Below are 16,184 nucleotides of genomic sequence, written 5' to 3' on the forward strand. Positions count from 1 at the left end.
TCCCGATCTATTAAATATTTGGTAATTATTATCATATTTAGTATTAGTTACTAAGGATTCAATGAATTTCTGTAACTAAATGTAGTTTGTTATAGTTACCAGTCTTTTCTCTCAGTGTACTCTATTGCACATATATACTGTGTTAAAACATAATGATTTTGTTTATGTTGACAGGAGATTAGCAGTTGTCAACTGCCAAATTCTGATTTTTATATCAGGTTCGTAATCAGCGATGCTGAAAACCTTAGTACTGTACTGCACAGAGAGAACGATTTATTGAATTAAACAAATATTTCTTTGGAATAGTCCAAACAAATTATTTGGTTGACACAACAAAAATATTTCTTTGGGACTAAGCCGCAAATAAATATTTTTGTTGCTTCAAATAAAATTTTATTCGATCAATCGAAAAATTCGTTTGGACTATTCCAAAGAAGCGTTTATTTGATTCAACCAAATCGTTCTCTCTGTGTATGCGGCGAAAAGATGGAAAGTTTTCCAATTGGAGTGGCTCATAAAACTTGATAATTTTTTACAAAGTCTTATTAATATTGCAACATTTAGAAGAATTAAAAAAAAATCGGGCTTGCCATTTTTTTTCTACATTGACTAACGTTTAATTTAAGCAAAAATTCATCCTGATTGCTATAAAATTGTGGTCTCTAGCGATTTTTGAACAATAAATTTCTATTTGTCCCCACTGTGCGCCGCGCTGCGTGACGTAGTTCATAAATTCCCGAATTTAAACGGAGGCGCCGTCGTAAACACCGCGGCGTGGCGGTCGCAAATGAAGACGTTAAAAATCGTAACTTTGCGGGGCTAAAATAAACAACGAGTAACGAGTGGAAGAGGAGGAGGGGTAGAGAGGGACGACGGGTCGCCACCAGTGCGCGACCTGGCGTGGCGCGGTGCGGCGCCGAATCGCGCGAAGATCCTTCAGGAGTAAACAAATCAATTCCGGCCGGGACACGTTTATGTCCCCGATCGTAAATTATCATTAAGGTGATTGCCTGCGCGCATACAGACGCGCGCGCACTGCTACGTATACACATACGCATGCATGACGACGGTACCGTCGTCTGTTGAATGATCCAACCGAAGGAGGGAATCCACCGATGGGCGATCACATCGTGATCTTATGATCACATATGATGACTTGATGCGATTTCGTTAGGACCTCGAGTGTTCGTGAAGAACTCGTGGGAACGCTTGGGAAAAATTATTTCGATTAGAAGGACGAGATAGATAGGTGTATGTTTACTTGCAAAACAGTTTGTAGTATGTACACATTTTTCCTAATCAAGTTCTTTCAAGTTGCAGTGCTTCAAGTTGCCACAAATAAGAGACACTGGATACGATCCGTTTGACTGCAAACACTTGAAGAAAGTTTTGTCTACGCAGCGCTTCAAAGCGTCTGCAGCGTCAAGTGGATCTTATTTATTAACACATTCGTTACCAACGTCACATACGTGTGACGCAACGATCTCTCACTTTAGACCAGCATCCTATATGTGTAATGGTAAAAACTTTTTTCACATTATTAAACTAGCAAGGAAACCCACACAAGTGTCCGCCTTCGATTTTCATGAACTTGTAATATATACTTTAGATCAAAATAACAGATACTTTGTATCTAATTTTTTTTAATATTTTCCCCACCACTTCTTATTATAATTATTAAAATAATTTCTATAAAGTACTTTTCAAACCATTCAACTTTTATTCAAAATATTTTTTTATTATATGTGCCCTTTCGCAAGTTTAGGGGATAAAATACCCTTTGAAGAAAATCGGTTTTTTTTCACTCGAAAGGAATATAATAAAAACTATAAGAGATAGAAAAAAATATTTTTAATAAAATTGAATGGTTTGGAGAGAACTTTACAGAAATTATTTGAAAAAAAATTTTTTTTTTTAATTTCCCCCACCACTTCTTATTATAATTATTAAAATAACTTCAGTAAAGTACTCTTCAAACCATTCAACTTTTATTCAAAATATTTTTTTATTATATGTGCCCTTTCGCAAGTTTAGGGGATAAAATACCGCTTTAAAGAAAATCGGTTTTTTTTCATTCGAAAGGAATATAATAAAAACTATAAGAGATAGACAAAAATATTTTTAATAAAATTGAATGGTTTGAAGAGTACTTTACAGAAATTATTTGAAAAAAAAAATTTTTTTTTTAATTTCCCCCACCACTTCTTATTATAATTATTAAAATAACTTCTGTAAAGTACTCTTAAAACCATTCAACTTTTATTCAAAATATTTTTTCTATCTTTTATAGTTTTCATTATATTCCCTTCGAATGAAAAAAACCGATTTTCTTCAAAGGGGTATTTCATCCCTCTAAACTTGCAAAAGGACACATATAATAAAAAACGTATCTATTATTTTGATCTAAAGTACAACATATTATAAGTTTATGAAAATCGGGGGCGGACACTTGTGTGGGTTTCCTTGTAAGTCTGTTTTACAAAATTACGTAAAAATAATACGAGGTGGAAGTTTTCTAAACAAATGATAGCGAACGTGCAAGATTAGGGACACACAGACAAACTTAAGCAGTACAATTGAAGCAATAAGAAAACATCAATTACAGTCGACGATGTTCCTTACGATTCTTCGAAGAGTAATCGAATGATAGGTTCAATTTGCTTAGGTTTTTCTGTGTATCCGATTAATTAGGTTAGATCTACAGCTTCTTCTTCTTTATTATTCTAATAATTGACTATGATTAAAGTCAATTTGCTTAAGTCTAACTGCTTACATTTTTCTGTATGCTATCAGCTTTATTGACAGTATTTGCACTTTATTTGCACAGTAATCAGTTATGATAGAAAGCAAAATATATGAGACATCCGACATTATTTGTGCAACAAAGAATCAGAAGAAACGTAAGTATTTTTATTATATTCTTATTTATATTAAATAAGAGTATAATATAAAAGTTCAATATTTACATCGTGTACTGTTCGACTCCTATCAAAACCGATTACTATATAAACATGTCAGCAGCTTTCATTTGTAATAATCGGGAGCGCTGCAATTTTATTTAAAAAAATGTGTGTCTACCGTTAAGTAACCGAGTGCACTATATGATCCGGGATAACAGCCTTAATATTTTATAACTCTAGTTCCCAACAAATTTTCCAATCACACACAATATGTCTATACAGAGTGTTCCCAAAAGGTGGTACCAAATTTTAGGGGTATGTAGTACTCGTTAAAACAAACCAAAAACTTTTAATAAACTCTGAAAACTTTTTATTTCTGAGTTATGAAGCATTTTGTTCTGTAAAAAATAACTAAAATTTACAATAAATGTTCAATGTGCCCTTCGTCCATTTCAACACATAATTCGGCACATCTCCTTATTGAAGATCGAACACGTTCAAAGATTGCGGGTTTATTCCGTATTTGTTACCTAAAATAACAAAATAAAATGAATATCCGTCATTTCAGAATTTGTGTAAAAATTAGCCATTTTTCAGATAACACAAAACTAGACACGGTCCATAATCCAAAGTTGAATACAACAATCCCTGTGTAATTAGGTGGTCTCATACGGGCGTGCGTAAATGAACTGACTAAGAGACTTGGAAACTATTGTCAACAAATACGAAATAAACCTGGACTCTTTGACCTTCAATGACGAAACATGCCGAAATATGTATTGACATGAGCCGAAGGCACATTGAGCATTTATTGTAGATTTAATTTATTTTCTGATTTTCACAGATTAAAATGCTTTATAACTCAGAAATAAAAAGTTTTCGGAGTACTGTTTATTAAGAGTTTTTGGTTTGTTTTAACGAGTACTACATACCCCTAAAATTTAGTACCACCTTTTGGCAACACCCTGTATATTTATATATCATAATTTGATTATTTCGAGAAAGCAGCTTCGTCAAAGTAATCAAAAGCCATGATGCAAATACATACATATATGTTGAACGTAATCGAGAAATTTGTTTTTGTAAAATGCTGTTTTCTCGGAATATTTAGTTGCAAAATGAAATTTTGCTCACCAAACTGTCCAAACTGAGAGTCATTACCGACGAGATTGCACACAGAGTAATTATGTTATTATTAATTATATTATTAATTATAGTAAAGCGCCGTCGGTAATGACCCTCTATTTGGAAGTTTGAGGAACTTCCAACTTCATTGTATCTAGATCATTCTACAACAGACATAAAATGAGAGCAATGTTACGCAATCAATTTGTAACAATTATTTAATTATGGCTTTTATGACTGGCTCATATAACATTCATGTTTTTATCATATAGAATAACAAAATAGAAATATGAAATAAATACAAAAGGAATAATAAAAATTTGCTTAAAATATAAAATACGGTCTTATAAAAGGTAGTATAAAAAATGTACTAGTAACTTTTAATAAATTTATTCTTGCATCAATATAGCAAAATATTATTATAGACGGAAAAAATTTGGTTGGATTAACCAAATATCTACAATCCAGAAGAAATATGAAGAAGCTAGAATTTCGATTGAAGTTACCAGCATTCTATTTGACCAGAAATTTTGTTTGGTTCTCCCAGGAATTTTATTAACTTCAACAGAAATGTAGTAATTTCAACTGGAATTCTGGTTCGTTCTTAGATACTTTCTTTTATCCATATATGATGTAATTTCATTGATGTAATTTCATATATGATGTAATTTCATTGATTAATGATTAATTTAATATATTAATTTAATACATTTGTTTCGTAAATGCGATTAATATAATAATTAATTAATTAATATATTATATATAAATTAATATAATAGATATTTGTTCCGTAAATTCGATTAATTTAATATATTTGTTTCGTAAATTTGATTAAAAAAATATGTAGAGAGAGAGAGAGAGAGAGAGAGTTTCCATCGTCGATTACCTCACATTGTCAAAATCATGAAACTCTACCTATTTGAAAAGATTTTCAATAGGAGTAATGGGTAATAAAGGTAATAATAATAAAGGTTTTCAATATTCGCAGGTTGACCTGCAGGCGTTCTTTGAAACAGGTCGGGCACGGTTTCCTCGGATTTCCGTGCGATTACGAGAAAGTGCGCGAGGCATATGCGACGGCGGCGTGCACAGTAATTTGAGAGTGTATGATAATTTCGCCGCTCGTCGACGAGATATTAATTCCCGGAATTATCTTTGATAGAGCAATTAAGAGGAGATAGCGCCATTAAGCGATATGGCTGCGCGGTGGCTTTGGTTTAAACAGCCGAAAGTGATCCGACACACGTAGCTGTGTCTACGGCCGACTCGGACGTAGATAATGATCGACAAAGTCGATCACCGGCGATGCAAAGCCACAATCGACCGTTTCCACTGTTCTGTCGTCGCGGATTAACCTCCAGTCGATTTTTCTCCCGGCTCCTCGTCGTCGTCGCTTCGTTTCGCTTCACGTCGTGTCACTTGAAGCGAGGAAACAGGAGGGGGAGAAGAACTCCGACAGTGATTAAACAATCCGCAACGATTCGATACAGTTTCCAGCATATCCCATCCGGCACACAGGCCGTAGTAATTAGCGGTGTACAGCGGTAGCGTGCGATGCTAATAAGCCGAACCGCGAATCAATCGAAATTCTCTCGAAATCTCGATCGCGCCTGGCGTATCGAATCCGAAAGTTCGGATATTCTTCGGCCGGGCAATCCCGAAGTTTTAATCCGGTTAGAATACGGGGCCCATTATTCCGGCCGCGTAATGAAATGCGAATTGGAACGAGGAGACGGGGAGGAGGAGACGACGACGAGACGAGACGAGACGAGACGAGACGAGGACGAGGACGAGGACGAGGACGACGCCGGCAATATCGATGCCGAAGACGTTCCACGTAGAGAAGCGGAACGTTACAACCATAAGCCGGTAATCGATTTACTGGTACTTAAGTCGCAAGCTCTCGAGCAGCGAGTGCCTGCCGGTTATCGAGGCGGGGCATTAAAGTTTAGTGAGCTGAGCATGCATGAGCTGCTCGCGTTGTGCTCGTACGAGCTTCGTTTAACCGGCGCATCGGGGCCGGTTTCGTCGAACGGATGGCGCGATCGTCGCGGGCGGAAATTATTCGGGGAAACGCGGAAGGGAGAAAAAGTGAGGTCTCCACGTAGCGCGCTCTAATTTCATAAAATCGGACCATCGACGCACGCGCGCGCGCGCGTTTTTAATCCTTGCTATAATATCTGTCTGCGGGACAGAGCGGTATAATTGCGGCAGGGCTTATGAGCCATAAACGTTAATGAAATCGTCGGCAGTCGTTGCTCAGTGCTCGCGTTGCGTGCGATATGCGCGATGGATTTTCTTCCGGGTCTCTCGCGACGCGAGAGAGGAAGAAGGAGAGGGAAGAGGCTGAGTGAAAAGGAATTAATTGCGGTCGCCAGTGTGGATTGATAATATGGAATACATCGATTAAACTGTAATTAAAATATGATATATACAAAATATATATGAAATATAACGAGCGAGATATGAGAGAGAGAGAGAGAGAGAGAGAGAGAAAAGAGGGGGGATTTCTCTACTTGTGTTGAGAGAGTATTGTTAATTTCACAGAAAATTATGGCCATTTTCGGCGCTAATTACATTTTTAATCTTCAAAAAGAAAATATTTTGTTAATCTCATTGGAAATTATAATTAGATTTGGTGCAAGCACGTTTTTATTGTTTAAAAAGATAGTAACACATATAATATAAAATTATTAATATAAAATTAATATAAAATAATTAATACAAAATCAGTATAAAATAATTAATATAAAATTAATACAATATAAAATAATATAAAATTATTATCAATTACGCTAGGGTAATAAAACTACACGTTTTAATTGACAAAATATGCTTTTTCCGAAAACTAAATAAAAAAACGACACAACGTGTGTTTCGACGTGTCTTAGCTCCTATTAAGATACAGGACGGACTTTGATTTGATGTCGTATGTATCGCTGTTAAATATTATACTGAAAGAAAAAATATCTTTTTAATGTGCTGCAGGACATATTTAGATGAGCTGTTTAAAATTCATATTTTAGTTAGAAATAATTTATAGCATCCAGATATAATTTATTCACGTGAAAATAGTTTAAGATGGCTCTTTAATTTTATTTATATTTGCACTAATTTGCTATGCATCTTTAACATTTCATGAATGAAGCAGTTCACACTACAGAAATTACAAAGCATGATGTGCGTGCATATATAGTAAATCTAATATGTGTTCCACTAATGCGTGTTATTTGCAAATATGGAGCGAAATTATATACGGAAAAATCTACGGGTTTATTTATGTTCGAGTTCTGATGAATAGTTAGAAATAATTTATAGCATCCAGATGTAATTTATTCACGTGAGAATAATTTAAGATGACTCTTTAATTTTATTTATATTTGCACTAATTTGCTATGCATCTTTAACATTTCATGAATGAAGCAGTTTACACTACAGAAATTACAAAACATAATGTGCGTGCATATATATTAGACGTAATATGTGCTCCACTAATGCGTGTTATTTGCAAATATGGAGCGAAATTATGTACGAAAAAATCTATGGGTTTATTTATGTTCAAGTTCTGATGAATTGTGAGACGAAAACACTGACAAGTGTATGGAAAACTCCTGTAATACAAAATTGAAAATGATGATTGAACAGTGTCTATTTCCCTTCAGTTAGTTGCACGAATCATGCAGTTACATACTTGGGATTCAGACTTGGAATAATTTTCTTTAAATGTAAAAGAGCATATTGTCACAAATTTAGGGCGTTTTATATTGCAGGATGTTAGCAAAACGTTCCCCGATTTTTTAGAGAATCTCAGATAACTCAATTTAATAAACTCAAACCTTTTTTATACTTATATTTTAATTTGTAATAATTTCCAAAGACAAATCAAAGGAATAATGTTTATAGTTGAATAAATTAAAAGAAAAATATATATAAAATTTAACATTTTATTGGTTTTTATGTTGAGGTGTATGGTATTTGTATGTTTCATCTTATTATACGAAAATATATTCTTTATAGCTATAATTACTTCACTATGCATTTACAGTTACAGATACCAAAATATTTTTTCTCACTGCACGAGGGAGTCTTTTACCATATTTCGGGTTGTCAACCCAGCGAGTGTAATTTCGGGATTGCAGGCACATTTCGGCATTTTGTCAGATCAACGCGAACACCAATGGCAGCGGATCCACTCGAGTGGCGTAGCGAAGAGGATACGCGATGTCTACGACGGTAATCCCGGGACATTCGTTCACCTCACAGAGACCTCGTTTATCCCGCAAGAAGGATATATCCGTGAGAATAGGCTCCGCCAGAGCGCATTCTTGCGAGCATCCTCGTCGTCGTCGTTTCTTGGCCAACGCGGTGTCACAGTCGCGCGTCACTCCGCGATTGAGCTCTTTTTTTTCTAATCCCGCTCTTTTAAAAACGACCCCCTGTAACCCGGGAGAAGCCGCGTGCGGAAACTACCGGTCATTTTTCAGTCGGCGCGGAAATAAGATGTCGGGACGAGTTCATGCGAGGCTGCCGCAATTTCGCGAAAGCGATTGTTATCCATAGCTGGAAAGGGATGGGGGCGGGAGAGAAGGAAAAAAAAGTGGTGACGTATGCCGCGTTTATTCACATCGCGCTCAACGTAGGATACGCGCGCCGTCAGCGGAAAACATTTCGTTTATCGGCCAGATCACGTTCGATTTCGTAAGTTTCTCGATCGCAAACATCCGTTTGCACAACATTTCCACACATTTTCTCAAGTGAAGTCGTGTAAAATAATTACAATTGCGACTCACGTGGGCTTATGTGGTAATCAGTTACTTGAAATTTGTCTCACGTGAAACACTCAGATCTGAATTTCAAGTTATCAGAAATATCAGAATTTTGCATTTGAATGATATTCGTGACATTAGATCTGTAATTACAATTAAAAAAAAAAAAAAAAAAAACTGTAAGTTAAACAGTGAGTGAGTTCTAAGGTTCATATTAAGTCATTCGAAAATCGTCTCAATTATAGTGGAGAAGGGGGGTAAATAGTGACAGGGGCCAAATAGTGACAGTTTAAATTTCTCCTATATTTCCCGCGTCTATGCTACTATTACCGTCAATAGCGAGTAAGTTCTCGAACATCTAATCATCTTTGAAAAAAACAATTAAACTGCTAAGCCAAACATAGCTAATAAAGAAGTCTAAAATTTTGACCTTTGTGAAACAAGATAAAACCTGAATCTTATTCGGGTATTTCTACTTAGATTGTTTTGACTCCCGAACCCCTAAATGAGATTTTACCTGTTCAGCGTTGTATATGTGTTTCTTTTGTGTGATTTAACCTCTATATGTATATATCAACCTCTATATGTATATATCAATTCCTTATTGTCTTATGTGTTTTAAAAGAAAAGGCAATTCCTGGGGCAAAGAGTGACAAATTTTAAATAACTTGACTTATTCAGTGTTAGTTGAATTGCATTTCTTCCTATTTATTTTGTTAGGTGTAACTTAAATGCTATTAAAGGTTTAAATACAGAAAATATTAATAAGTAATTTGAAAAGTCACTTTCCAAAAGCGCGTTATATTATTTCACTAAAATTAGATTTTATACATCATTTATATAATAAAATTCTTATATATGACAGTAAAGAAATTATATTTCAATTTTTAGTTAGTCACACATCGTCAAAAGAGAGACTGAATGGAAGTTCAGGAGTTTTTCATGATTGTCACCATTTGCCCCACGTTGGGGCATCAAATAGTGACAAAATGCAGATTTTAGTTTCTATGAAAATTTTGTTATTCCATATGATTTATGGGTCTTGTATTTAAGTTTTTGGTATTTTTGATGGTGGAAAATATCGTTTTAGTAAAACGTCTGATTTGGACAGCTTGAAAATAGATTACACGTCACTATTTTTCCCATTCTCTCTTACTCAAATTTAAATTCAGAGTTGGATGAGAGATTGAATCGCAACTATAAATATAAATGTCACGTTTATCATAATTCAACTGAAAAACTTGGATCTGACCCTGAATAAAAATCTGAGTATTTTACCTGAAACAAGTTTCAAGTAACTATTAATACGGACCTAAAAGCCTAATAGTCGTTACTCGAAACTTGCCTCAGATGAAACTTACTAAAAAAGATTGATGTACAGTTGTGCACAATAATGCACCAATCTTCTTTAATTAATAACTAAACATCTACGTGGTCATTTGGAAAATGGTAGAGGATTTTTTAATTCAGCTTGATCTTATATACAAGCATACAGCGGCAGACGTCGCCATTATATCTCATTTACTGTATAGCGTGATTATTCACGAATTTTCTTTGATTAATAACTTAGAATTGTTGTTCGCAAAATGATACAGAAATTTTTTGTTTAGTTTGACCTAATCTACCTATACACCGCAGCTCTACCAAACACCTTTTACCAGATTTTTAGTACTGACAGAGGATATCGTAGGACACAGTCGCTGCTATTTCGGCCTGTATTAATAATCATTCCTTAAAATTTGTTTTAAGTGGAATCTTTAGATTTAAACTTGATGTTAGATGTGAATTTCTTTCTTTCACAAAGGAAGGAAAAACAAAAATAAAAACGCGCTTTTAGAATGCGGTTTGTTCCAAATGGTAGTTCTTTATGTCCATATTAAGAATTTCAAACTCTAAGTTCAGACACTCTATTCTTTTTCTAAATAACAAAATTATAAAAATTTTAATGTCATCAGATCGATAAATTACTTGGCAGTATGATAGATTTCAAGGAAAGGAGCAAAAATGTTATGTTTTGCAAATTTCTGCATTTTTGTGCCCAATATAATGATTTTCATATAATAAATTCATTGCATAATGTATTTTCATTAGCATTCGTTCACGAACAAGTGTTTGTTGTTAAACCTCATCTACATAACTCGCAGGCTGCAAGACGCAGACCACAGACGCGCAGAATACATAGAAACTCACTCGCAGTTGGCAAATTACCTCGTAAGGCGAGTGTTTACATTGAACGCAAAAGTGATATGCACATGTAAGAAGTTATATTTGTGCCTAACGACTCCTTTGAAATTATTTTTCATTGTGATATACCAACGTAATTATCTGGTATGTTCTTTTAGAGACTTGATATATGTTTAAGTAATCAATGTAACAAACAAACTTACTGACCACAAAACCGTTAAGTTTGTTTTGACTACGAAGACAATAACCTCACAACCTCACTTCGAAGTCTTTCTTCCGTGATGGTTAACGCCAGCAAGACACAGCTGCAGAAGCAATACAGTTGCAGAAAGTTCGAGTTGAATTAACTTGTCATGTGAAGTGCGAATACGACTAAGGTACGTGCACCTTCTGCGAGCTGATACGTCATCTTGCGTCTACGTTTGCGACTTGCGTCTTGCGTTCTGCGAGCTACATAGACGGAGCTTTACTCCGTAAAGATAGTGACGCTTGAGAGACTTGATAATCGGAAAATTCTCGGAAGAAAAGGCTGGATATTTATCGCCAGCGATAAAACGATAACGATCGATCTCGATCGCACGTTTATGAAGCGAGTTTAATTCAGTGGTCCTCTCTCGCTGGACCCAAACGTGATTTCGCAGCAGCATTCACCGCGATATCCCTTCGGAAAGAGCGAGATTCGTCCACCTAAGTCCGCGTCGTACGCGGAGATCAACTGAAATCTTTGCACATATAAAGTTATATTATACGCTCTAGAAGAATAGAACTTCACTTCAATGCTAGTCTATGTTCTGTCACTCGGTAAGGTTTCAAGTTATTTTGTATCCAACAGAAAAAAATGTATTTCCTCAAAATTTCCTGAAAAACAATTTCTCCTTTTGAATACAGAATGCATTTCAAACTTATTGCGAAAAGTATTGCAATCTTCAATCAATTGACTGTATACTTGTTTGTGAAATGGTAGGCATAATGAAATAACGTTCTTATCAAATTATCACAATTGAAAGCTACTACACGGCGAAGTAATTGGTTATGATAAGAGCAGAAGTGATAGCATCTGACTAATCCGAGTAAGTGACTAATAATCTGACAGTATTACAACTGCAACGGATAATTCAGGGAAGCCTAAGTTTTGTTTATTATATTCTTATCTGTTAGATATCACTCTGATAAAGAGTCGATATTTACACTGTCACTGCGACTCCTGTCATCGATTATTTTGTTAGCTTGCTAGTAATTACAATCGATTTTTAACCGACTTCAAGAAAAGGAGATTCTCAGGCCGATATTCATAGTCAGATTTTATACATAAGTCCGTTTTACATTATCCTTTAGATACTTTGTAACCAATAAAATGATCCGTATATTATCCGAAGATGAATTTAAGACGACTTTAAATATAAGATCTGACTTTGAATACTGATTTCAGTTTGTTTTGTACGTAAGTTTTGTTTGTTTACATGTTCCGCTTATGTCGGTTGTATGTTTGGCCGTTAGAGATATTTAGATGAAATTCTTGTAGCTTTAGTATATTATTTCAGTATATAATTTCAGTGTATTATCTACACGGTTTTTACTAAGAATGTTTCCTTCTTTTAAAATGGAGTTGCAGAGCTTCAAGTTGTCAGAATTGAAAGCTGCTGCAGACGTGATGCAAAGTGATCGGAAATGATCAGACAGGAGCCAAAATGGCAGTACGACATTTATGAAATAACATAGAGTAATGTTTATGTGTGTAAGAAAATTGAAATGACAACGTAGCACACACACTTGCATAACATATGTGAAGAGATGATAGCGGTATCATGTTAGCGTCTATTTGACGATCCTCTTTAGTATCTGTATGTACACTCAGTTGCATTGATACTACACTATTCACCAGATTAATAGTCACTAGAAAGTTTGGACCAGCTGTGTCCGCTTCTAGCTGATCGTTTTTCATGACTGTTGATTCATCCGGCAAGCGGAAATGTGTCAAAACAAACATGTGTCAAAGTGACCTTTGGATAGTTTCACACATACGTGTTAATAATAATTTGATAACAGAAATTTGAATGATCTATAAGGAGCCAAGCATGGATGTCTTAGTGCCATTAGATATTAATACTACTTTAATAATATTAAGATGATAGTGAGAGGATAATATATCCAGCATGTCAAACGCACGAAATTTTCTCGATCATCGTACAAATCAACCTTCCACACTTAGACTGTCCTTGAATCCCAAACTTATATATATACTTATATATATATACTTTTATATATATATATATATATATATATATATATATATATATATTTATATTCCCAAAACATCCATTAAACCGATGACTGAAATAGATTCATTTTATATGTTGCGAAAAAATTGCCTCCGCCAGGACTCGAACCTGGAACCTCCCCACTTTCCGGGCGGGACGCCTTTCCATTCGGCCACCGAAGCTTCGACAGTCCTCTCGCAACACAATGTTTATAAATTCTCTAAGGTGTAAGTCGAGAGAGAAAAAAAGAAAGAAAGAAAGAGTCAATCTCGTAAGAAATGTTATAATACGAGAGAGATAGCATATTCTATTGCCAATGCTTTTAAGATAAACCGAAATTATAGAAAGCTCCTTGAATAACTAACAGAAATATTTGAATGGCCTATAAGGAGCCAAGCACGGATAATAATTTAATAATTTAATAATTATAATTTTATATATTAACTTCTTACTCATCTTTTTTTAACACTATTACTCTTCTTATACTTTGTACATTACACGTGAGCGGATAATCTTTTGATAAAAACATGTATATATGAAATGTCAAGCTGTCAAAATGTCACTTTTGTTTTGATACATTCTCGCTTGCCAGATGAATCAAAGTCATGAAAAACGATCAAGTTGATCAGTTATTGATCAATAGAAACGGACATGACTCACTGTTAAACCCGTAGTGTCAAATTATACTCAATTTGAGTTATTTTTAATCATTCCTATAAGTCGCCACTACTCCTAAATATGTCGTTAATTTAACTAATGTAATGGAGTTTTATAATTTAACTTATGAAATGTATTAAATTTGACTAAAATTTAGTTTATTTTTAATATGTGTACAATAATGTAACCTTTGTTTTAGTAAAAAATGACTTAATATTGTTTTAATTGGGTTGATTAGATGTGGTTGTTTTTTTAAACACATGTTTTGTGTTAAAATAGTAAATTTTGACACACATGATAGTTAACTAAATATTATTTAACTCAAGAAATTGGTTTGAATTTGACCCTCCAATAATTAACAGTGTTGTTCTAAATTAACATAAAAATTTGGGTAGATCGTTTTGGACATATGAAATGTGTTATACATTTTTTTAACATAAAATTTTTCATTAATTTTAAATTTTCAAGAGATACACTTTTTTATGTACGTCAAAAGAACTACTACAATATCTTTTGACAACGACGAATGTCGACTGATTCTTTGTAGGACAGCACTAGCCATTATTGGACGTCACATTTTCTTTCTATAATTATTCAACCGAACGCATTTATTGGAGCATCCATATCGCGCGCGATAACTTGCTCTTTTTAACTTGCACGCACTTTGCACGCCACTCCTATAGAGACTAGAGCGGAATCGTTAAAAACGAGAGCGAAAAAACGACGTGCGGATCGTTAGATAAAGATAGCGCATGGAAACTATCAGCTATAGCGTATGAAAGCTATCAGTCTTAGATAGTTATTTACGACGAGCATTGAAGAGCTCTCGATTTGACGTCGATCTAATTCAAGTATGAATATGCAACCCGTACGAATGTCACGGTGTGAGTAGCCGGGTTAGTTAATCTCTACGTCGGACGAGCATTTGATTACAATCGACGGCAGGAAATCCCTTCGTTCTACGCGATGTGTACGAGGTATCTCACGGTATGGAATGATATCTGCGGGAATTCCACGAAATTCGGAGATCCTAATTGTACAGGTAACTTATCAAACAGCGGGCTTTCGCGTTCAACTTTTTTCTGTGCATTCTCATTCAGTGTCATTCTTTCTTAAGCTAACAAATTCCACCTTTTTCCCCGATGATTAACCGTCAATTCGGAAATTCGTAATCCGTAGATTGTTGCGCCGAGTGTCAGAGCGAAAACGCGACGCTTTACATGTATACATTCTTACCATTTCTATATCCATTTTTTACAGGATTAATCTTAATGTGGCATTCATGAAATTAGCCAAAAAGCCAAGCAAGGAATGTAAATTCCATAGCTGTTAAATCTTTAATCATTGCGCATATAAGCAGAATCATTTTTTTAAGTTCAAAAATTTCTCCTCCTTTCTGTGTAAATTTAAAATACTATTTTCTCTTATATTTTAAAAAATCATCTATTCTAAATATTACTTATTAATTATATGTATAAAATTATTTATATAAAATTATATATATATATATATACACACACACACACACACACATACATACACACAGGTTGTCCCAGATCACTTTCACAATTTTTTGGGGAAGACACAGAGCAGATTGAGATGAACACAAAAGTCCTATACCATTTTGCGAAATTCGCAATAATAGTCAAGATATTAATTAAAAAATATTGGTGAACGATCATATGGTAGATGAGCTGGAATGGCGCCATCTGCTGTTGTATACTTGTACATTAAATCAAACTGAACAAAAAAATCGTCTACTATTTTGCAAATGACAACATAGATTTTCAGATATTAACCCTTCGTATACTGGATGGTTATCACTCATAACTAAAATTCAGCGCTCTGTACCTTTTAAGTACCGTAATAAATAGAATTAGTGTCGCCATCTAATTGCATTTTAATTGCATTTTTTCATATAATTTCATAAAATAATGGAACTTTGATATTCAAAAATATACTTTTTCCAGAGATGACTTACGAGACAATTTTTTCCTTAAAGGTAAACATTTCGACAATAAAATGCTAAATTTTTACTTTAAAATAATAAAAATTACAAAAGTTATACATTTTTTTTGCAAAAACTCACTTTTTTTATAAATCGCGAAATATAATAATTTTTTTTTAATATAACATTTCTTAAATCTTAATACCAAAAGTATGTAAATACTTTCTATAAACATTAAAGTTAATCCATGAATTTTTTCAGAATTTTAGCATAAATATTAGGTGTGAGAATTACTTGAGCAAAAATTGAATGTAGTGATTGTCTAGTAATGACACAGAAAAGTTGG

General features: G+C 34.3%; 2 protein-coding genes across 11 annotated transcripts in view; one reads left to right on the forward strand and one right to left on the reverse strand.

Moving 5' to 3' along the window:
• Positions 1-16,184, reverse strand: part of LOC116849070 (protein vein) — a 934,475-nt gene that overhangs the window by 589,424 nt on the left and 328,867 nt on the right. The gene's annotated exons all lie outside the window — the stretch shown is intronic.
• Positions 14,654-16,184, forward strand: part of LOC116849074 — an 82,663-nt gene continuing 81,132 nt past the window's right edge. For 2 of the 7 annotated variants that reach the window (XM_032825862.1, XM_032825863.1), the window contains exon 1: positions 14,654-14,932. In XM_032825862.1, coding sequence (XP_032681753.1) covers positions 14,857-14,932 — 76 coding nt within the window. In that variant the 5' untranslated portion in view covers positions 14,654-14,856. The remainder of the gene's footprint in view (positions 14,933-16,184) is intronic. The other 5 variants (XR_004379070.1, XM_032825861.1, XR_004379071.1 and 2 more) reach the window with 3 other exon arrangements.

Source organism: Odontomachus brunneus, unplaced genomic scaffold (genome assembly GCF_010583005.1).
Source record: "Odontomachus brunneus isolate Ranch 3 - 2012 unplaced genomic scaffold, Obru_v1 Obru_scaffold_105, whole genome shotgun sequence".
Taxonomy (NCBI): domain Eukaryota; kingdom Metazoa; phylum Arthropoda; class Insecta; order Hymenoptera; family Formicidae; genus Odontomachus; species Odontomachus brunneus.